This window comes from Salvelinus alpinus, chromosome 9, assembly GCF_045679555.1.
Source record: "Salvelinus alpinus chromosome 9, SLU_Salpinus.1, whole genome shotgun sequence".
NCBI classification, from domain to species: Eukaryota; Metazoa; Chordata; class Actinopteri; order Salmoniformes; family Salmonidae; genus Salvelinus; species Salvelinus alpinus.
The window spans coordinates 76,658,267-76,686,109 of record NC_092094.1 but is presented as its reverse complement, the minus strand read 5'-3'; the positions used below and the strand labels follow the sequence as shown (position 1 = coordinate 76,686,109).

The following is a 27,843-nucleotide window of genomic DNA, read 5'->3' as shown; positions in this document are numbered from 1 at the left end:
TTTTCTGTTCCGTATTGTTCGTGTCCTGTATATATATATATTTACACCTTTCTTCGCATATCTTTTATCTATTTTATTATCCAAGAACTCAACTACAAAAGCTTTCCTGCAAAAGCTTTCCTGCAACCCGCTTCACCAATTACAAAAAGTATTACTTACCTCAATCTGAAAATCCATCGTGGAAGCTAGCCAGGGGCTAATTCAGAAGCTAGCCTGAAAGCTAACCAGAAGCTACTCCGATAGCTAGCCAGAAGCTAATCTGTAGCTGCCCCGAAATTAGCCGGTTTGCTGGCTAGCGTTGGTGTTTCAGCTGCCCACGTTTAGTGGTCATCAGCTATTCCTTTAGCTCGATAATCTACCGGCACTTTTGTGCAACGCGACTCGGACCGGAGCATTCCGGGACTCTTTTTCTCTCAGTTTCCCCGGATTCCAGCCGCAGGCTCTGGACACTTGTACCTTGATTTCGCAGCTAGCTAGCTGCAAACCGTGTGACTATTGGCTTACGTCGACCCCGGAGCAAACTCTAATCATTCTGGAGCTAGCCAGCTGAGGAGTTCCATCACCATCCGGACCCGTTTCTTTTGTTGCTGCTGCAGATACGGAACCCCACCGGGCCTTCACGACTGACTGCCGCGACTGACTGCCGACGTTATCTGCCCGAGGGATTTATCCAACTGGCACCTCCGTCCCGACGTTACCTGAACGCTCATCTGAGGCCCGCTAATCGTTAGCTGTCTTATCGGCTGCTATTTGAACAAGTATATTGGACAACTATTATTATTATTATTATTTATTTATTTTATTTTTTCCTTGGGTCACTATATCTATTTTGCCAATTTGGATTGATCCCCTCTACCACACGGAACCCCACTACACGGAACCCCACTAACCTACCGACGGAAACGCACGAGGTATCTACAAACAGACCTCCATCCTATGCTGCTACCGATAGCCATATACCCGGCCAGCTGTCTGGATCGCCACGACCCCAACCAACCTCTACTCACTGGACCCTTATTGATCACTCGATTAGCATGCCTCTCCTTAATGTAAATATGCCTTGTCCATTGCTGTTCTGGTTAGTGTTTATTGGCTTATTTCACTGTAGAGATTCTAGCCCTGCTCTCTATACCATATCCAACCTCTCAGTTCCACCACCCACATATGCGATGACATCACCTGGTTTCAATGATGTTTCTAGAGACAATATCTCTCTCATCATCACTCAATACCTAGGTTTACCTCCACTGTATTCACATCCTACCATACCTTTGTCTGTACATTATTCCTTTAAACTATTTTATCGCCCCCAGAAACCTCCTTTTACTCTCTGCTCTAGTAGCTCTAGGCGACCAATTCTCATAGCTTTTAGCCGTACCCTTATCCTACTCCTCCTCTGTTCCTCTGGTGATGTAGAGGTGAATCCAGGCCCTGCAGTACCTGGCTCCACTCCTATTCCCCAGGCGCTCTCTTTTGATGACTTCTGTAACCGTAATAGCCTTGGCTTCATGCATGTTAACATTAGAAGCCTCCTCCCTAAGTTTGTTTTGTTCACTGCTTTAGCACACTCTGCCAACCCGGATGTTTTAGCCGTGTCTGAATCCTGGCTTAGAAAGACCACCAAAAATTCAGACATTTTCATCCCCAATTACAAGATTTTCAGACAAGATAGAACGGCCAAAGGGGGCGGTGTTGCAATCTACTGCAAAGACTGCCTGCAGAGTTCTGTTATACTATCCAGGTCTGTTCCCAAACAATTTGAACTTCTACTTTTAAAAATCCACCTCTCTAAAAACAAGTCTCTCACCGTTGCCGCCTGCTATAGACCACCCTCTGCCCCCAGCTGTGCTCTGGACACTATATGTGAACTGATTGCCCCCCATCTATCTTCAGAGCTCGTGCTGCTAGGCGACCTAAATTTGAACATGCTCAACACCCCAGCCACCCTACAATCTAAGCTTGATGCCCTCAATCTCACACAAATTATAAATGAACCTACCAGGTACCACCCCAATTCCGTAAACACGGGTACCCTCATAGATATCATCCTAACAAACTTGCCCTCCAAATACACCTCTGCTGTTTTCAACCAAGATCTCAGCGATCACTGCCTCATTGCCTGCATCCGTAATGGGTCAGCGGTCAAACGACCTCCACTCATCACTGTCAAACGCTCCCTGAAACACTTCAGCGAGCAGGCCTTTCTAATCGACCTGGCCGGGGTATCCTGGAAGGATATTGATCTCATCCCGTCAGTAGAGGATGCCTGGTCATTTTTTAAAAATGCCTTCCTCACCATCTTGAATAAGCATGCCCCATTCAAGAAATTTAGAACCAGGAACAGATATAGCCCTTGGTTCTCTCCTGACCTGACTGCCCTTAACCAACAGAAAAACATCCTATGGCGTTCTGCATTAGCATCGAACAGCCCCCGTGATATGCAACTTTTCAGGGAAGCCAGAAACCAATATACACAGGCAGTTAGAACAGCCAAGGCTAGCTTTTTCAAGCAGAAATTTGCTTCCTGCAACACAAATTCAAAAAAGTTCTGGGACACCGTAAAGTCCATGGAGAATAAGAACACCTCCTCCCAGCTTCCAACCGCTCTGAAGATAGGAAACACTGTCACCACCGACAAATCCACTATAATTGAGAATTTCAATAAGCATTTTTCTACGGCTGGCCATGCCTTCCACCTGGCTACCCCTACCCCGGACAACAGCACTGCCCTCCCCTCTGCTACTCGCCCAAGCCTTCCCCATTTCTCTTTCTCCCAAATACAGTCAGCTGATGTTCTAAATGAGCTGCAAAATCTGGACCCTTACAAATCAGCCGGGCTAGATAATCTGGACCCTTTCTTTCTAAAACTATCTGCTGAAATTGTTGCCACCCCTATTACTAGCCTCTTCAACCTCTCTTTCGTGTCGTCTGAGATCCCCAAAGATTGGAAAGCAGCTGCGGTTATCCCCCTCTTCAAAGGGGGGGACACCCTTGACCCTAACTGCTACAGACCTATATCTATCCTACCCTGCCTTTCTAAGGTCTTCGAAAGCCAAGTCAACAAACAGATTACCGACCATTTCGAATCCCACCACACCTTCTCCGCAATGCAATCTGGTTTCAGAGCTGGTCATGGGTGCACCTCAGCCACGCTCAAGGTCATAAACGATATCGTAACCGCCATCGATAGGAAACAATACTGTGCAGCCGTATTCATTGACCTGGCCAAGGCCTTTGACTCTGTCAATCACCACATCCTCATTGGCAGACTCGACAGCCTTGGTTTCTCTAATGATTGCCTCGCCTGGTTCACCAACTACTTCTCTGATCGAGTTCAGTGTGTCAAATCGGAGGGTCTGTTGTCCGGGCCTCTGGCAGTCTCTATGGGGGTGCCACAGGGTTCAATTCTTGGACCGACTCTCTTCTCTGTTTACATCAATGATGTCGCTCTTGCTGCTGGTGATTCTCTGATCCACCTCTACGCAGACGACACTATTCTGTATACTTCTGGCCCTTCTTTTGACACTGTGTTAACAACCCTCCAGGCGAGCTTCAATGCCATACAACTCTCCTTCCGTGGCCTCCAACTGCTCTTAAATACAAGTAAAACCAAATGCATGCTCTTCAACCGATCACTGCCTGCTCCTGCCCGCCTGTCCAACATCACTACTTTGGACGGCTCTGACTTAGAATATGTGAACACCTACAAATACCTAGGTGTCTGGTTAGACTGTAAACTCTCCTTCCAGACTCACATCAAACATCTCCAATCCAAAGTCAAATCTAGAATTGGCTTCCTATTCCGCAACAAAGCATCCTTTACTCATGCTGCCAAACATACCCTTGTAAAACTGACCATCCTACCAATCCTCGACTTCGGTGATGTCATTTACAAAATAGCCTCCAAAACCCTACTCAATAAATTGGATGCAGTCTATCACAGTGCCATCCGTTTTGTCACCAAAGCCCCATATACTACCCACCACTGCGACCTGTACACTCTCGTTGGCTGGCCCTCGCTTCATACTCGTCGCCAAACCCACTGGTTCCAGGTCATCTACAAGACCCTGCTAGGTAAAGTCCCCCCTTATCTCAGCTCGCTGGTCACCATAGCAGCACCTACCTGTAGCACGCGCTCCAGCAGGTATATCTCTCTAGTCACCCCCAAAACCAATTCTTCCTTTGGACGCCTCTCCTTCCAGTTCTCTGCTGCCAATGACTGGAACGAACTACAAAAATCTCTGAAACTGGAAACACCTATCTCCCTCACTAGCTTTAAGCACCAGCTGTCAGAGCAGCTCATAGATTACTGCACCTGTACATAACCCATCTACAATTTAGCCCAAACAACTACCTCTTTACCTACTGTATTTATTTATTAATTTATTTTGCTCCTTTGCACCCCATTATTTCTGTCTCTACTTTGCACTTTCTTCCACTGCAAACCAACCATTCCATTGTTTTATTTTTATTTATTTTTTATTTATTTTTTTATTTATTTTTTATTTTTTATTTTACTTGCTGTGTTGTACTCACTTCGCCTCCATGGCCTTTTATATTTTTATTTATTTATACATATATTTGTTTGCCTTCACCTCCCTTATCTCACCTCACTTGCTCACATTGTATATAGACTTATTTATTTTTTTCACTGTATTATTGACTATATGTTTGTTTTACTCCATGTGTAACTATGTGTTGTTGTATGTGTCGAACTGCTTTGCTTTATCTTGGCCAGGTCGCAATTGTAAATGAGAACGTGTTCTCAATTTGCCTACCTGGTTAAATAAAGGTTAAATAAAAAAAAATAAAAAAGTCTATCTGTAGTTGCTACATCCATTTTTGGACTTATAAATTATACATATTCATGTAAAGATATAATTTAATCGTATTATTATATGTACTGGAAAGCGATGGGTTAGAAGAAGCCTACATAACCAACCCATAAAGTAAAATGTAACATCCATATGGCCAGCTATGTAACCTTAACATTGATTTATCCTGCAATAGATGTCATTCAATTGGTAACATACATGTTTGTCTTCTTCTAATGCCTCTTAAGGGAAAAGTAATCTAAAAGTAACTGAATGTAATCAGATTACGTTACTGAGTTTGGGGTAATCCAAAAGATACATCACTGATTAGAATTTTGGACAGGTAACTAGTAACTGTAACGGATTACATTTTGAAAGTAACCTACCCAAACTTGCGCTACCACAATATTACCGGCTTCATCAAGAAAAAGTTCTGTCGACAAAGGCATATGTATAATCTCAAGGAACTGTATTTGTAAAGTGAAATGTGTCCCTCGGTATTAAAAAAACATCTGAATCCAACTTTTGTCTGAACAGCACCATATTCCTTGAGTTAGACACCAAGCTGCCATTAGACCACGCACTTCACGAGTATATGGTGTGGTTCGGACAAAAATTGGATTGAGACGTTTATTTGATAGCAAGGGTCATTTCACTTTATGTCTGGTAAGTAGAGTTCATAGAGATTATACAAATGCCTTCGTTGGCAGGATTTTTGTTGTTGTTGATGTAGTCGCCTATATTGTGGTAGGGTTATTCTCGGTCACGACCCACCAGAACGATTCACAACTCAGGGAGTCCAACCAATACACAGACTCCCGATGTTGTGTCCCAAAGCTATGCCGCAGGTAGCCTAGTGGTTGAGAGCAGTGGGGCCACTGGTTCAAATCCCCGAGCCAACTAGGTGAAAAATCTGCCGATGTGCCCTTGACCAAAGCGCTTAACTCAAATTGCGCCTGTAAGTCGCTCTGGATAAGAGCGTCTGCTAAATGACTTAAATGTAATAAAAGACAAATTAACTTCTCTAACAGTGCTGAAGTTACATATACATACAAAAGCATCTTTATTCAAAATACAGTCGCAGTTTTGACAAAGAATTCCAGGCACCTTTACATCATTCTCTTTATCCTTATGCACTGTTTCCAGTAAAGCCCTCTTGGACCTGGTACCCTTGGCATGACCACGGCGCTCCAAATGAGAGCCACGATCTGTCCCCCCTTCCTCTCTGTCCTCATTCCCCCTTGCTATCGCTCATCCCCTGGGTCCCCAGAACACTCTCCAGCCTGCGTTGCCGGATGGGAGGCAGCTGGTCGTAAGTGTTGAAGCCCAGCTCAGCGTCTTTCTGGGGCAGCCTAAACAGCAGCAGGTGGCTCCTCAACACCTAGATAGGATAGGACAGATGTTAGGGGAGAGGAGGAATGGCAGGAGGATAAGAAGGCTGTGGGGAAGGAGTACGGAGCAGTGGAGAGATGGAAGACCCCGGGGGAAGGTGAGTGAGTGTGTACCTCATCAGTCAGGTAGTGAGTCTTCCTCAGGAGGCTGCGACGGGCTGTTTCCACCTGCTGGAGAGGGGGAGACAAAAGCCTTTCAGAGGGGGCGCACAAAAGAAGACTACAAAAGTGTTCCTATTCAAAGTACAGATCCATTCCAAATCACCCTGAAATTGCATAACCCCGAAGAGCAGTGGGACCTTTCTATGAACTGCAATGCCACCCAGTTGTCATCCGTGTCGCTCAACAACACTGACCCACAGCCTGGGCCTGTGACGTGCTCTGTACCTGTGACGCTGCGTCCTGGGAGAAGATGAAGGTGTTAAGGTGGGACAGAGCCACCACGTAGAGCACAGGACACCAGCACAGCCTCAGTGTCCCTGTCACCAGCGCCCGGAAGTAGAGGCGCAGCAGAGGGAGAGAGTCCTCCGGGGGTGACGTGAACCTCTCCATAGGGACGGCCAGCTAGGAGGAACACAGAGAGAGCGGCTCATTTAGCCTCTCTTTATGTCACATGTTTTAGACACATTGTCAAATGGCACAACATTGCAGCAAGTGACAAGAGCCCCAAGACCTCCATCTACTGGCTGTCTACACAATAATGTACCCTGTGCTCTCTACCGCAACATTCAATCCAGTGTGTTAACCAGCCTCCCTCTCACCTGTTCCAGTGTTACCCCTAGGGAGCGCAGCAGGCCCACGTGCTCCCCAAACAGAGTCAGCCTCATGGTGGCACTGAAGCGCCTCTGCAGAGGCAGGAGGATGACGCAGCCAAACAGGGTGTCCCCGAATGACACCGCCTCAAACTGTCCCACCAGGGCAGAATAGAGGTCATTGAAGGAGGCCAGGCCTGTAGGAGGGGAGTTGAGGTCCAGAGCCTCCAGCTGAGATGGCCTGGTGAGCAGCCTGAAGAGAGCCCAGGTTAGCCTCTGGACAGGCCTCTCCATGAAAAGATCACTGGAGCACAGGAAGATACAAGCCAGACGGGCCAGTTTGGCTACAGGTAGCACCACCCTGAGGGCATCCTCCCTCCAGACCTCCAGCAGCAGCAGCCACTGCAGGCAGTGTGTGACCGACTGCACTGCCCCCGCAGGGAGCGACTCCACCTGCAGGCCCCCTCCGTCCGGTGCACCCGCCTGCTCGTACAGGCTGACGAGTGGCAGGAAGGGCCAATCGGAGGGGAGGGAGGGTCCAGAAAGTTCTGGGAGGAGCTGGGTGTTGAGCCAGGGCGTTCTGCCCAAGTGGAAGTCCCTGGAGGAGAGGACAGAGGGCTCCATGTGGGCCAGGTGGGAGAGGTAGCAGCCCCGGACAGAGGGCAGCTGGACACAGGCTTCCCTCAGCAGAGGACCCAGGGTCTGGAGGGGAGGGGCGGAGCACTCCTGGAGCCGCAGCTCAGACATCTCTGCAGCCTCGGGCCCTCCAATCTGACCCTCTCTGGAAGACAGGGAGAATGGAATAGTTGAGCTATACAGCACTGAGTTCAAATACAATAGGGCCTTTACAAGAAGACTAATGAGGCAGGTTGGCAGTGGCATCAGAGGAATACCAGCTATAGAGCAGTGATCTAACTTAAAGTGAAAAGGTCAGGAGATAGCTCCGGAGGCTACTATTTGGTGCAACCTCGATATAATGCGAGATGGCTTAGCATGACATAGCTTAATATCCCGTTGGAAAGGATTTATAGTCATAGTCCTCTCACTCAACAACACCGACAAAACACAAAAGAGATTACCATGTGTTCTAAATAGTCCATCTGCATAGCAGACCAGGGTTAAATTTATTTATTAGGTATATTTATTTTCTATCATATACTTGAGCTGGGCTCAAACACTGTTTGAACCCAAAGTCCCATCCTGAGGGGAAAAAAACAGTGCACTTCATGTGGACTTGAGATCAAAGCCCTTAGTCGTGACCTTTTGAAAACCTGCTTCACATTTATTCCTGAAACAAATTAGATCCAGACGATGGAAATGTAAAAACAAAACAGAATGTCAGAATTTGTTTCAAGAATTTAAAAAAATGGTGTGCTTAGCAGAACAGATGCTGTGTAAACATAAACCACTCTACTGCATAGGGTACACAATGCCCACTGGCAGCCCACCACTGCCATAAACTACATACATTTGCAATGAATCAACCATTTTTCCCCCCCTGTGTTGTGCCAACATTTCACATTTGGGCATACGTTAATGCACCGCAAACCACCCTGGCTGAAGTACATCTCCTCTTTCAACAACAATGTATCTTCTGGCCCTGCACCTCAACACAACAAATATTTCACTACATTGGAATTCCAGAGTTTAAGTTCTGCTTTATGAAACTTAATTGGAGGAGAGCTCCTTTTGGGTTGGCAATCCTGCTGTGAGGAGAGGCCACCATGTATGTACATTTGCCCCGGGGAACCTTCCTAATTCCATAGACAACACTCGTGAGAGCATTCGCTTTCAACAGAACTTGCCAAAAAGGAAATGAGAAAACCTCATTACCTTGTCTTATATCATGTCTGTATGAAATGTGATATTGTTTGAAAAAAGGAATTATAAAAAAAAAGAAGCTTCATTGCCTCTGGGAAGACTTCTACCTCTAGTCTAATGGCTTCGAACCTATGACCTACTGAGTAATGAAGACAGTATCACTAAAAGACTCACGGTATGAAGTCTTTGTTGAAGACCATGGTGGCCATGAGTTCATGGGCCAGGTATTCACTGCCAGGTAATAGCCAGGGAAGCATTACCAGAGACACGTGGTGAAACAGGGCAGCATGCTTGGCCACCTCTGGGTCAGTTGGAACCTGCAAGCATTGAGTACAAAACGGTAACTCATCCAAAATGTCCAAATCACACAAAGATGATCATGGCAAACTATCTGTATGTGAAATATTTAACGGAGGAACTTGTCAAGGGACAACAAGCGGAGACATCAGACGCATAAACATGTACATATGCACCTCTTAACAGAATCACTGGTCTGAGATACAAAGTGACTCAATGACAACACAAGATGAGCCTACTGGGCGATGATAAACAGCATGACCCTGAATGACTAGATGGGTACCAGTCTGTTTGGCTAACATTCCACTCCTTGTACTCCGGGTCAAATGCCAATGGCAGGAGTGGAATGATAGCTAAACAGACTGGTACACAGACTAGCCTAAGACTGAGTGATGGAAGTTGGGCTCTATACACTACCAGTCTACAGGCCAGCCTCAGCAGCAGGTAGAGCAGGTGGTGTTCATGACGCAGGACCCAGTGAGACAGGGTGGGCTTGGCTTGGCCACAGCCACGCAGGTATCCTAGCACAGCCTCAAAGAGAAGGAGGGAGCTGAACTGAACAGAGAGAGAGAGAGAACATAGGAGAGAGATTAGTCCTGGGCCCACTAGCCCACTGTAAGGTAAGAAGACAAAGACATGAATGTGAATTGTTTGTTACACATCTCAGAATCAACCACTAGATGGCGACAGATATTCATTCCGTTCCACGCAGAACAACACTAAAAGCTTGTTGTTTACACCGGACAGATAAAAGTCACATTTAGAGAGTAACTACAGCTTCATAAGGACGTACTTTGCGGACCAGGCCTCTGTGGATGCTGGTGAGGGTGTCCAGGAGGTAGCACAGGGAGGTAATGAGGGGGAAGGGGGAGTTGGGTCCAGGCAGACCCCCAGCAGACGTCCACCCGGCGCAGTGCAGACCAGGCAGACTGGGGATGGTCTCAGGGTCGGGGCAGCAGGACTGAGGGTTACATACTGCCGAACTACACCTGGGAACACAACACAGATAGATCACAACAGAGAGACTACACACTCCCAGAGTATCATCCTACAGCACTGGATCAGGGGCTAGACAGAGAAGGCCCAACCACACAGAAAGAGCAACATCCCCTCCATTAAGCTCTGCAGTAAAGGAGTAAATCACCACAGATGTAGCTCTATGCTTCTAAGTAGATGGGACTCACTTGAGGTTGTTAATCAGGCTGTGAACAGCCTCATGGGACAGCAGAGGGAGAAGAACCTCTGAGGTCAGCATCTCCAGCTCCTGCAGACACTCCACTGGATTGAACGAGCTCTGAAAGGGTTGGCACACCAGATTAGAGACGATGAGTAAAAGCAATGAGCTGGCCAATGATTTTCTCTATTTTTGCTGTAGACTTGCTTGTGTGTTTTGGATCATTGTCTTGCCGCATGACCCAGCTTCGCTTCAGCTCATGGATGGATGGCCTGACATTCCCCGATACACAGCCGTTTCTTTAATGATGACAAGTCGTCCAAGTCCTGAGGCAGCAAAGTATTTTTGACCGTTGGTATGAGGTTCTTACTGTGGAATGCAGTGTTTGGATTTCGACAGACAACGGGGGCCCACGTCGTCCAAAAAGTAGACTTAAAGTTTGCCAAAAAGCACCTGGAAGCACCTTTCTGTTCGGTATCAGAGAATTCTAAAAGGGGAATGTCAGGCCATCCATCCGCGTGCTGAAGCACAGCTGGGTCATGCAGCAAGACAATCATCTTAAACAAACAAGCATGTCTATGTCAGAATGGCTGAAAAGCAAGACATTTCACGTTTTTGAATGGCCTAGTCAAAGTCCAGACCTAAATCCGATTGAGATGTGGCAGGACCTGAAACGAGCAGTTCATGCTTGAAAGCCCACAAATGTCTCTGAGTTACAGCAGTTCTGCGTGGAAGAGATGGACAACATTCCTCCACAGCGATGTGAGAGACTGATAGACAACTACAGGAAGCGTTTGGTTGCAGTAATTGCAGCTCAAGGTGGGACAACCGGTTATTGAGTGTAAGGGGGCAATTACTTTCTCACAAGGGGAATTGGGTATTGCATAACTTTGTTTAGTAAATAAATTAAATAAGTATGTAATTGTGTTATTTGTTCACTCAGGTTCCCTTTAATATTAGGTTTTGGTTGAAGATCTGAAAACAGAACATCCGAAAAGGGGGCAAATATTTTATCACAGCACTGTAGTGGAAGCCTATTTCCAATCTGTACTGATGAAGGACGACGAGAACAGGCAGTTAGAACTATTTAGAAACAATTCTGGTCTGATCTTTTAATTCCCTTGTTGAGTACTGCTATAGTTTTTATACAGTCACCTGGATGGAGAGCTGGGAGTAGAAGGCCCCCATGTAGACAAGGTAGGCCGGCACCAGTCTCAGGGTGCTCTCCCTCTGGACTGGCTCCCCCAGGGTTCTCACACAGCCCTTCAGCAGCCCCAGCACTGTGGGCTGCAGACCTGTCACATGACCCCACGTCACCGGGGGTGGGGGAGGACACTCGGCCCCCTGGGAACTGTAGTGAAAGTAGAGGTTTGGCACTGTTGAATCCAATGGCTATCAATACAAAGCAGCACATGATGGAGTCACATGAAACACGTCAAAGCTGCAGAAGTGAACATAGTTAGAAGTAGTAGAGATCCAGAGTGTGTGTTACCTGACCAGGCCAGCCTGCAGCTCCTGATGGCAGCCAGCGGTGTGTGTGACGTGTGTGAGCAGAGTGAGGAGGGCCTGGAGCCTGTGGAGCTCCAGGGTCAACAGGGGGTCTGAGGGGCGCCAGGACCGGTGGGCAGACTGCAACACTCTCACCAGGATGGGGTACAGGTCCCTGGTAATGGTAGAGGGAAGAAAATGTTCTGCTGTACTATTCACCCTGAGGGACAGACTTGTTTTTGACGCAGCTTTTCCTGCCATGTATAATCTAACACCAAGCAATTATACCCATCTGATCTAGGTTGTCTGTGGTATTAAGCAATACCTTTGAACATGAAATTAGGAGGAATAATATTTTTTTAACACAGCGTGTCCAGATGGCTTATTACGGCCCCACCATCCCCCAGGAGCCTAGAGATATACACTGAATGTACAAAACATTAGGAACCCTTGCTCTTTCCATGACATAGACTGACCAGGTGAAAGCTATGATCCTTTATCGATGTCACTTGTTAAATCCACTTCCATTAGTGTAGATGAAGGGGAGGAGACAGGTCAAAGAAAGATGTTTAAGCGTTGAGACATGGATTGTGTATGTGTGCCATTCAGAGGGTGAATAGGCAAGACAAAAGATTTCAGTACGTTTGAATGGGGTCTGGTATTAGCTGCCAGGCGCACCGGTTTGTGTGTGTCAAGAACTGCAACGCTGCTGTTTTTTTAACGTTCCAACAGTTTCCTGTGTGTATCAAGAGTGGTCCACCACTCAAAAGGACAACCAGCCCAACTTCACACAACTGTGGGAAGCATTGGAGTCAACATGGGCCAGAATCCCCGTGGAACGCTTTCGACGCCCTGACGAATTGAGGCTGTTCTGAGCGCGTGCAAGGTGTTCCTAATGTTTTGTACACTCAGTGTAGGTGATTGTTTGGGCGTTTGAAGACCAGTGACTCACGTGTACAGGTTACAGGCCTGTCCGTAGCTGGCTGCAACGGCCCACAGCCGGTAGGCCTCAGTGCTGACCCTCAAGGCCTCCTCTGGCTCCAGCAGCAGCTCGCTGGGCTCTGGGGCAAGCAGACGAGACAGACGCTCCCGCGCACCTAGAGAGTTCAGCTGGGGAACACAGTCAGGGTGACTTCATTCTACTAGTCTATTAGACAAGATCATATATCACATCAAGATCATAAAACACTTATGCATCACTCCATCACATTGAAGTTACCCAACAGAAGAAAGCGTAGCATTACTACATGAGGTAAGCTGGCAGTTGGGTTTGAAAACTCTCTCCAAACTTACCAGCCTGGCACAGGCGTGCCTTCCAGTGGTGGCCAGGACGCGTAGCAGCTTCATGGCATTGGCCACGGGCAGTCCGTATGCAGACTGGGGCGTGGGTGAGGCGGGCACTGTCCAGGAGCAGGGCAGGAACTCTGACATAACAGTCTCCATCAGACGAGGGCAGTCCAAGACCTGCAGTGACAGTCCAGATAGTAGTCATACTACAAATGTTAACTCATGTCAAGAGGCTTATAGCTAATAAAACCAGAGAGCGGCAGAGATATGCCAGAGGGAATTGTGGGCAGTGTAGTTGATGTTACCTGAGTGGCTGCAGAGGAGGAGTGTCTGGCGATTCGGATCAGGACTCCCAGCATGTCCTGGACCACCCTGGGTGACGGGCGGATCACCTCGAGGATGTAGCGTAGCCTAGGAAGCAGCTTCATCCTCAGTAAACCCTGAGACAGAGAAACAACACAGCCGATAGCTTTACACAATGCATTTATCCCTAGCACTACTCCACAGGGTGCAAAGACATTGAGGTGCAGAATCACAGAGCGAGCGATAGTGGAAAGATAATGGAGTGTTGGGATGATTAATCAGTCTGCTCTCTAGTCACCTTAACGACATCATTCCTGGCCACGTCATGATCAGTCTTCTTCTCTTCCTTCTCTTGAGCCGTCTCTCTCATGACCTCAGGCAGCCCCTCGTCTTCCTCATCCTCCTCTTCCTGAGCAGTGGGCAGTAGAGGAAAAGAGGCCAGCCCACGGAACCATGAGAGAGTGCTGTCCAGACAATCCTGAAACAAGACAGGGACAAAGATCCATTTTTTTTACCATGGCACCCTCTAGTGGTGATGATACAAAGTGCACTGTGTGCAAGGTCTTTTACCTCGTCGTCTGAGGACACCAGGAGGGCTCGGAGTGCGTGCACGGCGGCGGACATCACTCCCTCCACATTATCGTCCAGTGAGAAGCGCAGCAGGAAGAGAAGGCCAGCATCCAGCAGAGTGGACACCACACTGCCCCTGAGAGCGGCTGCAAACTCGCCAGCCCGCGCCTACAGGAACACCGATCTCCAATGTTAAAGCAGATTCAACTGTCTTTTGATGTGATCGAACTGATTGACAGGCAGTACCTTGGTGAGGATGTGGGCCAGAGTGTTGAGTGCCAGGCTCCGCTGCTGGATCACCTGACTACGAGAGAGAAGGAAGAGCTCCTGCAGGGAGTAACCAGCCAGCTGAGAAAGACAGAGAGAAGACATCAACAGGCATATTCTCTGGAAAAACTTCCAGGAGATGTGTGTTCGTGCACTATGCTGACCTCAGGCTCCTCTCCGTGGTGGTGAAGACCAAGGTGGGTGGGCAGGTCCTCTGTAGGCGGGATCAGGGTTCCGGCAAAGTCAAAGCGAGCCTGCATGGCCTGTCAGCACAGAGACACAGTGATAGTCACTAGATGAGACAAACACACAAGCTCCTCGCATCTCTTGACAACGTGTTCCGTGTAAACAGTAGTTAGTACCTGCTTGGTTCCTTTCCGTCTGGGGGCAGGCAGGTCCCTGATCCATTCCAGCTTCTCTGGCTCCAGCTTGTCCATGTGCACCCACTCCTTCTGAGGCTTGACTGGCAGGTCCTCCTCTGGAGAGATACATGGTGGTAATGCATCATTAGTACGATAATTAGCACTATTTGTAAAGCACTTCATGGGCTAAATATCCAAAATGATCTAGATCTGAATGGAAACCATGTTTTGGGGTGACTCGAATGCATCTAGAGTTACTCTAGCACCTCAGTAGTACATTTCTCTCCTATCAGTGTAATGGATAATAAAAGCTTGTAATGCTGGCATTGCTGTCTGAAAACAATCCAAAATACTGTAGGCACGCACTGTGGTCCAGAAACGGACAATCATTCTTCCTCTATGTTCATACAGTATGTCTTGGGCTTTCCCCCACGATCTCCACTACACAAAGTGAATCTGAATTTGGCCGGCTTCCTTCTAATCAGGCAGATTTAAATCAGTGTTCAGCCCTGGTATTCTAGTCACGGAGCTCCAAGGCGTCTTTTTTCTGCAATACGAAATGACTTGTGCAATTAGTTGAAAGGAGAGGGGAAACAGTTGGCAGACATCCAGGTGTGCTTGGACTGACAGTGCAGAGGCAGGCTCTCTCGCTAATTCGTAATGGAGTTACAGCACATTTGTAAAATGTCTTCTACCTTTCATTGGCGGTTGGGGGGTCGGTTCGTCCTCATCTTCCTCTCTCTCCATCTCTACCTCCCGAGGATTCTGATCTGGCATCATGACGGTTTCTTGTAGACGCTGTTCCCTGCGTCTCTCATCCTGGGAGTTGGAAGGCTGTGGGGCAGAGGCTAGGGCTCCCTGTGCCTTACGAGATCTCACAAAGTCAACAAGTCTGGGATCTGAGAGGTACACAATATGATTGAAGGTTTAAAAGGCTCACATTACCAAACACAGCACACAATCCTCAAATAGCAACATGTGCCTACCTAGCTGACCCAGCAGCCTTTTCTGCTCCTCCAGGATTTCGCCCTTAGACATGGCCTGTAGTTTGGCCTGGTTCTCCTGTTGGATCTTCAGCATTTCTACTGTACTGTCTGACCCACCAAGTCCCTGGCCAGACACCAGCCTGGGGCCCACCATTGCACTGAATCCTGGAAGAAAAAGAGAGACATGAGCAAGTTTTCCCAACTGAACAGTTTAGTATTGGCTGGCAAGTGGGACAGTACAAAAACAAACAGGACATCCCATTCAGTGCAAGCCAAGTTGTGCCTTCAGAGTAGACATCAAAGTACGAATTATTGTCTGCCAGGAATACATTCTTTTCAACTTTATGAAATTAATTACTGGAACTCTGGTACTTACTGTCAAGTCTAGAGGGAGGTTGATCCATCTCCATGGTGGACTCTGGAGAGAGGTTCAGCACCTTGGGTCCAGATGTTTGACCCCTGGATTCTGGTGCAAAGTATAAAGGGGTATTTCCCTCTTTTATTCTCTGTGCTGCAATCTGTCGGGCAAAAATGCTCCTCTTTTCACCAGCAGCTGGAACCTAGTGAAACATAGCATAGTTTAGAGGAATAGTTTGTGTGTTTATCCATAACTTATGAAGCACCATTCTGGATTAATTGTACCACATTTAGTATGAAGTAAATTCTGTAGTAACTGATTGATCCTCATAACAAAACTGAGCAATTGAGCTCCTACCATGCTCTCCATCTCAGGCCGGTGTAATACTTTAGGAAAAGCAAGGCTTGTGAATGCTGGTGAGGACACTGGTGTAGTGCTAGTGTCCCTTTCCTAAGGGAAGAGAAGCGAAAGTGTAGGAGTTGTTGTTGAGACACAAACAGAACTGTGTGTGGCTCTGCTGAGCAGGAGATAGATGGCGAGAGTATCACTCACAATGATCTTAGAGAGAACAGCACTGATGTGCGTGTCATGTCTGTCCAACCTCTCCTCTGGGTCCTCATCCTCGAAACGAACACGATCGACTTTGAGGCGAGACTTTTTGGGAGGTGCAGGAGTCAGAGTGGGGAGCTCATCTGGAAGATCTGAAGAAAGAGATGCACAGCATCATGTTATTAACAATCAGAAAACCTAAAGTTGTGTTTGGGCTCCCCGCTACACACAATCAACTATCTTACAAAAAGGCGTATGACAGACTGTTACTATGGCTGCGTTTACAGAGACAGCCCAATTCTGATTTAAAAAAATGTACCAATCAGACCAACTCTGAAAAAGATCTGATGTAAAAAATATCTTATGTGATTGGTCAAAAGACCAATTAGTGGAAAAAAGTTCAGCAATGGGCTGCCTGTGTAAACACAGCCTATGAACCTTGGATTGTGACCACATCTCTCTGGTCTCCTTGAGCCCCCTTGGAGTCTCCTGATCTCTTGTCTGGCCGTCGGACCACATTGACAGTGGATGGGGTCCCCGAGGCAAGAAACCTCTCCTGCTCTTGTAGGAGGTCAGCCTCCGAGTCAGTGGGCTTGGGACGCCGTATCATCACCTTACAGATAAAGGAACATCTTAGACAAAAGGATTTGACGATCTGTAAACATAGTGGGGTATCACACAATACGGTGTATGGCTATGTATTACTTTGTTTAGGTACAGGGCTGTGATATTATACTATTACCACATCAGAAAATAACATTTTAACTAAGCTTTCAACCAATCACATTCTCATCGTCTCTCACCTAATGGTACACCATATCATGGCAACACCTCTCCTGCAATTTGAATGTTAACTATCTTAGCTAGCTGTTCAAGAACATTGTAATTTACAGGCAAGGATCCAGCAGCTAATAAACAGAGATCGTGCCTTGAAAACCTAGCTAATAGTTATCATCACATGTTCATGATCGCAAAGTGCTCAGCTAGCTAGCCAAAGTAGCTAGTTGGCGTTAGCTTGCTGGCTAGCTACAGCCGGAGCATTTCCTGCTTTATTATATGGGACCGTTGCAATGCCAAACATTAAAAAACTACACGTATTTCAATGTATTTGTTGAATTCACCTTTAGTAAGAAATCTTCTGGGTTATAATTCACAGAAAAATGTACACAACGTGAGTGCAAAACTCAAAAACATCCACTAACAAGGGGGCGGTTACTTCCTGTGAAAGTGTGACGCCCACAAACCCGACTTCAAAATAAAAGTTATTAGAAATTCCACCATGAATGCATTAGAATAGAGTAATAACACAGCTAGAACAATGAGACAGATTTTCACTGGATGTATAAATATGAAGCATCGGTTGACGTTTCTACTCACTACCAAATATGGTGATGAGAGGAAGCCCAGTGGTCGACAGTGGGAGAATATGGATTTTGGCCGACATTCTACCAATCTTCTCATCGAAGAAACATTTGATCTCAATACAGTTCTGTTTCCAAAACAAACAGTTGTTACGAATAGAGTGGACTATGTTTTGTAAACTTTTCCCTTTGTCAACGTTTTTAAAAATTGCGTTCTTTAGAAGGCATTCAGTGGCGAATTGAGTTGTTGCACATGCGCACTTCAAAGTTGGCGTTCCTAACGGAAATATGCAAATATATATTAGAACGCGCCAATAGGATAACGCTATCTCATGCTTGTCTCTTCCCACCTCCTTCAAATCAAAATCAAATCACATTTTATTGGTCACATACACATATTTCGCAGATATTATTGCGGGTGTAGCGAAATGCTTGTGTTCCTAGCCCTGACAGTGCAGTAGTATCTAGCATCCTTGCTTGTTCTGCCCAGTCATTAGCTCACATTGGAAACGACAGGCTGTGGTCTAACTTGGGCTAGGTATACATTTTTTGGGGAAATAACATTTAAAAAACTATTCATATGATAACAGCGGATGTGGATAGTTGTGTACCTGTAGCAGGCTAGGTTTTTATAAATACTAGGAATAGGCTACTTTCATGGATATGATGATGAATGTAGGAATAATGATGAGGATGAATCAGTTTGTTAGGTCACAACGTAGGCTACATTAGAAGTCATACATTTATTTTCTATGGGTGCAGGATTTAGAAAAAATAACACTTTTTTGAACGAGGCTTTCTGGCTGCAGTCGACACTGGTGCCTAGAATTGCTCCAAGCCTTGCCTGCTTCATGTAAAGTAATGTGGTGATTGAACAGTCTCATCTTCTTATTTAATTGGGAAACAGATACTGATGCTGAACACGCACATCGTTGGAAGCTGTTGAAAAAATGATGCTTGTAAAAAGCGAATGACATCACTTTCTCTGTGCAAGGTAGCCTACAGTCAACTATTTTGACATTCATTTTAGATATCTGTTTATTGCGCACGCATGCGCTTCAACCTGCGGCATTTCGGTGTTTCATTTATCTTTTTTTTAATCTGCTCCTGAATGTATCGGCAAGCCTCTGCGGTCAAATCGTCCCCGCCCCCCGGGTTCAAGAGATTGGAGCTCCTAAAAGCGGGATCCCCATTCGCCTTGGCTCCAGACCAGATGATCTGAAGCTCTGTTGGGGACCAGAAAAGAAAGGGGTAGCCTACAGGAAGCTTTGACTTGATTCTGCCATGTCCAGACAGCAGCATGTTCTCTCCCGATTTGGAAACGGATACCACTGCGGAAGACACAGCGCCCAACACCCCCAATGATGGAGAGGATGCACCGGCCAGCATTGATGTACTGGAGGAGGTGAGCGCTAGGATACGCGGTTGAACGTAGATTACATAACAGTAATGACAGCATCATCCTGAGAATGCGCATAATGATGTATTTTTTATGAATTAAAAGTATATGATAGATAGCCTTCTAGCCTACTGTATATATTTGGTGGAAAGGCAACTTTTTCATTGGTGCAAACAAGTGCAGCCCGCAGCCTTATAAGAAAAGGCACACAATCAATAGGCCCTACCTGTGGACCTATATCATGTTGATCGTTGCTATTTATGAGTAACTTGGGTGGGAAATGTCTATTTTCTGACAGAAGTTTGATCAGATTTAGATATGACTATCCTTAGGCAAACACCTTTTTAAGGGAAAAGAGTGTGCAGAATTTTTGGGGGCTTTTCCCCCCATATCGGGCAACCCCCTCTCTATGGGGAAAATGGCCCCTGAAGATGAATGTGTTCAAATCCATTTATATGTTTTTTATGTAGGAGTGTTTTAGTAATTGATTCTTAAAAGCTAAAGTCTAGGTATATTATTTCAATCAAATAATGGAACAAAATGGGGGAGGGGGGGGGAAACTGGGGAGGCAAACATACCCACTTAAATTTGTAGTAGTTTATTAAAAACCAATTACAATTTTTCTCTCTAACCAAGTGGATTATTTGTATTCAGGCTCCCCTACTGGTATAGTGTATTCAGAAAGTATTTATACCCCTTGAATTTATCCACATTTTGTTACGTTACAGCCTTATTCTAAAATGGATTAAATATTTTTTTCCCTCAATCTACACACAATACCATGACAAAGCAAAAACAGGTTTTTCGATTTTTTTGCAAATGTATTAAAAATGTAAAACTTAAATATCACTTCTACATACGTATTCAGACCCATTACGCAGTACTTTGTTGAAGCACCTTTGGCAGTGATTACAGCCTCGAGTCTTCTTCGGTATGACGCTACAAGCTTTGCACACCTGTATTTGCAGATTTTCTCCCATTCTTCTCTGCAGATCCTCTCAAACTCTGTCAGGTTGGATGGGGAGTGTCGCTGCACAGCTATTTTCAGGTCTCTCCAGAGATGTTCGATCAGGCTCTAGCTGGGCCACTCAGGACATTCAGAGACTTGTCCCACAGCCATTCCTGCATTGTCCTGGCTGTGTGCTTAGGGTCGTTGTCCTGTTGGATGGGGAACCTTCGCCCCCCCCCCCCCCCCCAGTCTGTGGTCTCTAGCGCTCTGGAGCAGGTGTTCATCAAGGATCTCTCAGTACTTTCCTCCACTTTCCTCATTTTTCCCTCGATCCAGACTAGTCTCCCAGTTCGTGCCACTGAACAACATCCCCACAGCATGATGATGTCATTACCATGCTTCACCGTAGGGATGGTGCCAGGTTTCCTCCAGACGTGATGCTTGGCATTGAGGCCAAAGAGTTCAATCTTGGTTTCATCAGACCAGAGAATCTTGTTTCTCATGTTCTGAGAGTCCTTTAGGTGCCTTTTGGCAAACTCCAAGCGGGTTGTCATGTGCCTTTTACTGAGGAGTGGCTTACGTCTGGCCACTCTACCATAAAGGCCTTATTGTTGGAGTTCTGCAGAGATGGTTGTCCTTCTGGAAGGTTCTCCCATTTCCACAGAGAAACTCTGGAGCTCTGTCAGAGTGAGCATCAGGTTCTTGGTCAGGGAGGTGACCAAGGCCTTTCTCCCCCGATATCTCAGTTTGGCCGAGTGGCCAACTCGAGGAAGAGTCTAGGTGGTTCCAAACTTCTTCCATTTAAGAATGATGGAGGCCACTGTGTTCTTGGGGACCTTCAATGTTGCAGAATTATTTTGGTACCCTTCCCAAGATCTGTGCCTCGACACAATCCTGTCTCGGAGCTCTGCGGACAATTCCTTCGATCTCAAGGCTTGGTTTTTGCTCTGACATGCACTGTCAACTGTGGAACCTTATATTGACAGGTGTGTGCCTTTCCAAATCATGTCCAATCAATTGAATTTACCACAGGTGGACCACAATCAAGATGTAGAAACATCTCAAGGATGATCAATGGAAACAGGATGCACCTAGGCTCAATTTAGAGTCTCATAGCAAAGGGTCTGAATACTTATGTAAATAAGGTTTTGTTTTTTTATGCATTTGCAAAAAATTCTAAAAAGCTGTTTTTGCTTTGTCATTATGGGGTGTTGAGTGTAGATTGATATGTAAAACATTACATTTAATCCATTTTAGAAAAAGTCTGTAACGTAACAAAATGGAAAAAGTGAAGCGGTATGAATGATTTCCAAATGCACTGTATAACGAAGTTTGTAGCTCTAACTTCATTAGATTATTTATATACAGTACCAGTCAAAAGTTTGGACACACCTACTCATTCCAGAGTTTTTCTTTATTTTTACTATTTTCTACATTGTAGAATAATAGTGAAGACATCAACACTATGAAATAACACATATGGAATCATGTAGTAACCAAAAAAAGTGTTAAACAACATTTTGTTACGTTACAGCTTTATTAGAAAATTAAACAAATAAACCAAATTCCTAAGCAATCTACACACAATACCCCATAATGACAAAGTGAAAACAGGTTTTTAGAAATTGTTGCAAATGTATTAAAAATAAAAAACATACCTTATTTACATAAGTATTCATACCCTTTGCTATGGGACTCTAAATTGATCTCAGTGCCATCCTGTTTCCATTGATCATCCTTGAGATGTTTCTGTATATAACTTTTCTAAATGACAAAATATTTAGATCAATGTACCTCAAAATCCTTTGCTTGGAATAACTTAAGTTGAGATGAGATGGATGAAACCCCACTCCAACCTATTCATCAGATGCAAGAAACTGTACTGAGTGCAATTTCTGTACCACAAAATCCTCTGTTCTCTGGAGTCTAATAATGGCATCTCAATTGATTTACCAGCAAAATACTATTTCATTTAATAGTTTCTCAGATTGGATGGAAGTGCAATAGCCAAGAGCAAGATTTGGCCTGTATGATGTCCACCCATACCATTATATCTACATGAATATACTATAATTCTGCATTCAAAGTACATTATTATGTATAAGACAGAAAACAACTTAATCTTCCTAAGAAATACATGTCCTAGAAGACAGAGCCTAGTAATGGCATGGATATGCGAGGCACAATACAGTAATTCTGAGAAGCTGGATTTTGTAACCTGTAGTTAATGATGTGTACTCTGAATGCTGGAGTTGTACCTCCTGTCTGTCAGGCTATAATTACACAAATTGGGGAATTGGATGTGTGCAGCCTACCGTGAAATATAACTTCTAGGAGAGAGCATGAAATTACTGTTTTTTTTGGTGATACATTTTTTATTGTGAGATTTGCTGTTTTTTTCCCCAGAGGTCCTGACCCATGATGCTGTGTTGCCCTATATGAGGATGCTCCAAAGTCAATGGTATTTTTGACTTTTGACTTGTGTCGATGCCTGGTTACATGTCCCGTCTGAGTCAGCCCCTTCTGTCAGCCTCAGCATTGCTGACTGAACTCTCCCTTTATCACATATCAGTTAATTCAATGTTTCTCGCATGAAGCAACAGTAATTCTTATTGGTGAAAAGACCATGACACTTCCTCTATGTGGTCAGTTGATCTTCATGGGTGAATGGCTGTTATACACCTGAAAACACCTGAATTAGCTGAAAACATGGTGAAACAGTCAAAACATTTATTCTTCTTACAACAGGACAAAGTACAAATACAGTATGTACATTTACCCTGCCTAAATGTTTTATGTCCAGTTGACTTAGGTCTGGGACACTATACTTATTGTACTGGAAATAAATAGAGCACCTCTGGGACAATGCCTCTGCTGAAGAGGATACATTTCATTGGCAGTCAGAATTGCAAATGTGAGCAATTTTGAAGATGCCAGGACAGACTGGGGTAGCTGCAATGAGCTCTTCACTTGACACTTAGCAGATATACTGTATAGGGTACGAAGAATGTGTAATCCAATTACCTGTGTCTTTGATTCTGTTGTGGTCAAGTTAATTATAGAAAGTCAATGTTCATTTTAGCAGCAGAGGTCACTGGGGGACTGAGGATATGCATGCCCTGTTGGAAATGGTGCATGCCTACTTGCTGTAACCCATGCAAAGATGGTTGAAAGGTTAGCAGTAACATAGTGGTGAGGAAGGATTTGGGTGGAATGTTAGAGTTGTACCTAACGTTATTTGCAGTTGTTTCCAAAGAAAATAATCTACTTTTTACTCCCTACATTTTCCATGACATCCAAAAGTACTCGTTACATTTTGAATGCTTAACAGGATAGGAAAATTGTCCTATGCACACACTTATCAAGAGAACATCCCTGGTCATCCCTACTGCCTCTGATCTGGCGGACTCACTAAACACAAATGCATCTTTTGTAAATTATGTCTGAGTGTTGGTGTGCCCCTGGCTGTCCGTATATTTTTAAAACAAGAATGAGTCATTTTAAATTATTTATACTTTTGATACTTAAGTATATTTAGAACCAAATACTTTTTGACTTTTACTCAAGTAGCATTTTACTGGGTGACTTCCACTTTTACTCAAGTAACTTTCTATTAAGGTAGCTATACTTTTACTCAAGTATGACAATTGGGTACTTTTTCCACCACTGGCTGTTTCCATTGCGCAAAGTATCCTTTGCACAATGGAAAATGAAATCCAAGCAAGCTACTGTACATGGTATCGCTTCAACCTCATTTACTGTACTTGCAGTTTCAAAAAGCTCAGCACGTTACAGCTCTGCTATATTAATTAGCATTTTGCCGACAGCAATATTGGAGCACTGCATTTTTTTAGGCTCATTGGTGTGTACTCACTTTTCGTCATGTTTTACCATTCTCTTTCATATGGTACAGTAGATCTATTATTCATGTGACACTGTTGCTTTCTGACCCGTTGAAAACCTTTCAACCTGTATAGGTAAATCAAATAGCCTACATTGTGATCCAGCTCTCCTTAAACACAGAAATATAGAAGAACTGATCAGACATGGCATCGCATCGAAAGAAAGAGGCAACATAAAGAAATTGTTGTACTTTTATTAGAGATTCCCTAGGGAATTCTGAAAGTTCTTCAAAACACTGTTCTCATTTTAATAACTCTGCTAAAAGCTATTTAAATGCAGCCATTTGTTATCCACAACTATCTTTTTAAAGTTAGAGTATTGTATGTAAGCTTTTCTCTCGCTCTCTCCCTTTTCACTCCTCTCTCTTTCCCTGCAGCAGCGGCCTGTGAAGCAGTCACTGAGTGCCTGTATGTGTCGAGAGTCCCACTGGCGCTGCCTTCTCCTCTCCCTACTCATGTACAGCTGCCTTGGCACTGTGGCTTGGTGCCAGCTCACCCGAGTCACAAAGCTCAGCTTCGACTCATCTGTCACCTCCCTGACAGCCTCCATTTCCTCACTCAGAGGGGTTGGCCTGGGAGGCCGCTCTATGATTTACCATGACAGCCCCTGCTCTGACGGCTACGTGTACATCCCTCTGGCCTTCCTGTTCATGCTCTATGTCGTCTACCTGGTAGAGTGTTGGCACTGCCAGGCTTGCAGTGAGCTACAGTGTAAGGCTGATGTGGATAGCGTATATGAGCGGGTATTGCGGATGCGACAGGCTCGTCCGTGTGTTTGGTGGAAGGCCATAAGTTACCATTTTGTTCGGAGGACCAGACAGGTGACCCGCTACCGGAACGGGGATGCCTACACCACCACCCAGGTCTACCATGAGCGGGTCAACACACACGTGAGGGAGGGAGAGTTTGACTACAGTCGCTGTGGTATGCGGGACGTCTCACGGCATCTACGTGGACTGGAGAGCCACCCGGCGACAAGACTTCGTTTCACCAAGTGCTTCAGTTTCGCTGGGGCCGGACCAGAAAATAATTACATCAACCAACGTGCCAGGTTCTTCTCAGAGATTGAGGGTTTGGATGACTACATGGAGGCTCGGGAAGGGATGCAACTGAAAAACGTGGACTTTAAAGAGCACCTGATAGCCTACGTGGACCCTGACCGGTTGCCCTGGTATACTTCTCAGGTGGCGTTCTGGTTCACTGCTCTGCTCATGCTGTCCTGGCCCCTGAGGGTGCTTATAGAGTACCGTACAGCCTTTGTGCACTACCATGTTGAGAAGCTCTTTGGGCTGGAGTACAGCCACAGCAGCCCCTCTCCAACAGAGGAGGAGGTTCCCATCAGGAGTGGTCTCCCTCGGGTAGATACCGTGGACAGCACTGAGCTGGAGTGGCACATCCGCTCCAACCACCAGTTGATCCCCAGCTACTCAGAAGCCATGCTGATGAACCTGAGGGCTTCGGACTCTGGTACAGCTGATGACACCAGGTCCTCTAACTGCTTCCTGCTAGATAGCCACCCAGCCCAGAGCTATAGCACGCTGGTGCAGGACTGTGAGCACTGCTGCCAGCTTCAGGGCGAGGTTGGACAGAGGCGGGCCACCACCAGCTCCAGCTGTTCCTCCATCTTCTCCCATCAGGCCTTTCACTCCCGCCTCTCCCTGGACACCTCACACTTCTCACTGTGCCGGATGTACGGCTCTCGGCGCACCGTAGGCCTGTGGAGGAGCCGCAGCAGCACACTGACTGACCGCTGCTGTGTGGATGAGCAGTGTTGCCATTCCTACTCCAGCCAGCTGGCTCTCAACGAGAGCCCACCCAGCTACCGGGACGCACGCTTCTTCCCCGTCCTCATTGTGCACCGACCCGAGGGCTGCGGTAGTGGTGACTCCACCACAGAAGTGCGGCGCTATTATGTCCGCCGGGGGTCCTGCTGCCTGGAGACCTCACTCTGAGGGACCAAGAGACATTTGACTGATTCAGTAACAATATATTCCAAATTAGCTGTTTTGAGAGTCCAAGAGCATATAAAGACTGTTCTGTTGACAGCACTGACATTGTGTTACTCACTGGCTCTGTGCTGTATGCTCAGATTCATATAAAGGCTGCATAGTTCTCAGTCTCTTGTGCATGTTGGATCTGTATTGGTATTATCTCCTGCTGCAGACATGATTGTGAGTCAAACTAAAAGAGCTGGATTTGAATGTTTGATTCATCGATGACCAGCTCTCAGTGCGGTGCATATGGCATTATGGCATTGTGAAAAGTTGCCCTTTTCTGTTTAAAAAAATGACATTTTGTATTGTCTTCGTCCTGATGGGCCACATGTTTATTACTGCTACCCTGTTTAGTCACCATTGCCAATTTCAAAATGCTTCATTGACACATTCTGAGTGTGTTTTCACACTTGGTCCCTTTCAGCCAATTTTTGGGAACTCAGTGCGGTTCGCTTAATTTTGTTGTGTGCAGTGTGAACTCTCCAAAGGAACTCAGAACCCTCAAAAGAGTCCCCGAAGTGAAGTGAACTGAGACCATCTCGAGAGATTCCCTTTTGTAGGGCAATGTGAACACAATCTCCCCAGGTTCGCTTATCATTATTCACGCACCACACACTAGACCACTGCAACACCATTTCTCAAGACATCACCCGTCACTTTGGTGCCACAAAAGAGATGATGTGCAGGTTTGTGGAAAATAATGTGTGCTGTTTTTGGATATTGATTAGCGATTGTCAAGGATGTACAGACATTCCGAAATATGTGTGGAGTTTTTAGTTCAGATTATTTGTTTGCAATATGTGATCTATAGGCTAAGAGAGAGCTGTTTATTCGATTGTGAGGTTTGAACAGTATGAGAAGGCAACAACATATTTGGTGAGAATCACAACATAGGAGCTAGAATTGATTATGTACCCAAAAAGAGCAGTAGCCTTGGGTGTACAATTTTCAATTACAGCCTTATCTCCAGTTATTCTTCTGCTATTTATTATGTTACCAATAATATGAACATGTTAATACCTTCTGATTATTATTATTATGTCTCATCTTTTAACTAAATTAAATACAGTATATTAGCTTCCAAAATGTAAGTGCTGTGTCTAGCTGTCCAATAACATTGATGGAATGGCTTGTCCTGCACTTTGTAAAAACCCAGAGTGCATTGAGTGAATGTTGAAAACAGGAACCAAAATCTGTCTTAGCAATGTGAAAGCAAAGACGACTCGGACGACAAAATAGGGGAAGTGAACTGGCAAAAGTGTTTAGTCCTCATTTAAAGGCAAGGGCAATGTGAATACAAAGATAACTGAGTTCTTTGTATTTTTTTTTTTTTACCCTAGAGTTCACTTTAAAGAGGACTGAGATTGGTTCTTTTCAAGAGGACTAAATGTGAAAACACCCTAAAACAACACCAAAGTCACAGAAAATCAAACTGCCTGATCTACATTTAATACAATATTGAGAAGTTATATTTTCTTTGCTTTTGCATGTTTCTAATGGAACAAACTTTATCTGTGTCAAGTAAGTGAAAGTAGCATACTATGTACACTACCGTCCAAAAGTTTGGGGTCACTTAGAAATGTCCTTGTTTTCGAAAGAAAAGCAAAAAAAATTGTCCATTAAAACAACATAAAATTGATCAGAAATACAGTTGTTAATGTTGTAAATGACTATTGTAGTTGGAAACGACAGATTTTATGGAATATCTACATAGATGTACAGAGGCCCAATATCTGCAACCATCACTCCTGTGTTCCAATGGTACGTTGTGTTAGCTAATCCAAGTTTATAATTTTAAAACTCTAATTGATCATTAGAA

At 45.3% G+C, this 27,843-nt stretch overlaps 2 protein-coding genes across 2 annotated transcripts; one reads left to right on the top strand and one right to left on the bottom strand.

Annotated features, from left to right (window-relative positions):
* Positions 1-5,848: 5,848 nt before the first annotated feature.
* On the bottom strand, positions 5,849-17,650 carry LOC139530646 (RNA polymerase II-associated protein 1-like). Its single transcript, XM_071327233.1, has 25 exons — positions 17,541-17,650; positions 16,858-17,032; positions 16,423-16,571; positions 16,228-16,320; positions 15,889-16,072; positions 15,513-15,677; positions 15,222-15,425; positions 14,527-14,642; positions 14,329-14,427; positions 14,144-14,245; positions 13,898-14,065; positions 13,626-13,805; positions 13,330-13,464; positions 13,031-13,201; positions 12,690-12,847; positions 11,742-11,912; positions 11,405-11,600; positions 10,260-10,369; positions 9,869-10,064; positions 9,493-9,630; positions 8,953-9,095; positions 6,967-7,738; positions 6,593-6,769; positions 6,320-6,376; positions 5,849-6,195 (listed from the first exon to the last, which is right to left on the bottom strand). Exons 2-25 carry the CDS (start codon positions 17,027-17,029, stop codon positions 6,046-6,048), a joined length of 4,206 nt encoding a protein of 1,401 aa, XP_071183334.1. The 5' UTR covers positions 17,030-17,032; positions 17,541-17,650; the 3' UTR covers positions 5,849-6,045.
* A 565-nt stretch (positions 17,651-18,215) lies between these two features.
* On the top strand, positions 18,216-27,642 carry LOC139530645 (transmembrane protein 151B). The gene is made up of 2 exons (XM_071327232.1): positions 18,216-19,185; positions 24,408-27,642. Exons 1-2 carry the CDS (start codon positions 19,081-19,083, stop codon positions 25,980-25,982), a joined length of 1,680 nt encoding a protein of 559 aa, XP_071183333.1. The 5' UTR covers positions 18,216-19,080; the 3' UTR covers positions 25,983-27,642.
* The last annotated feature ends 201 nt before the right edge of the window (positions 27,643-27,843 follow it).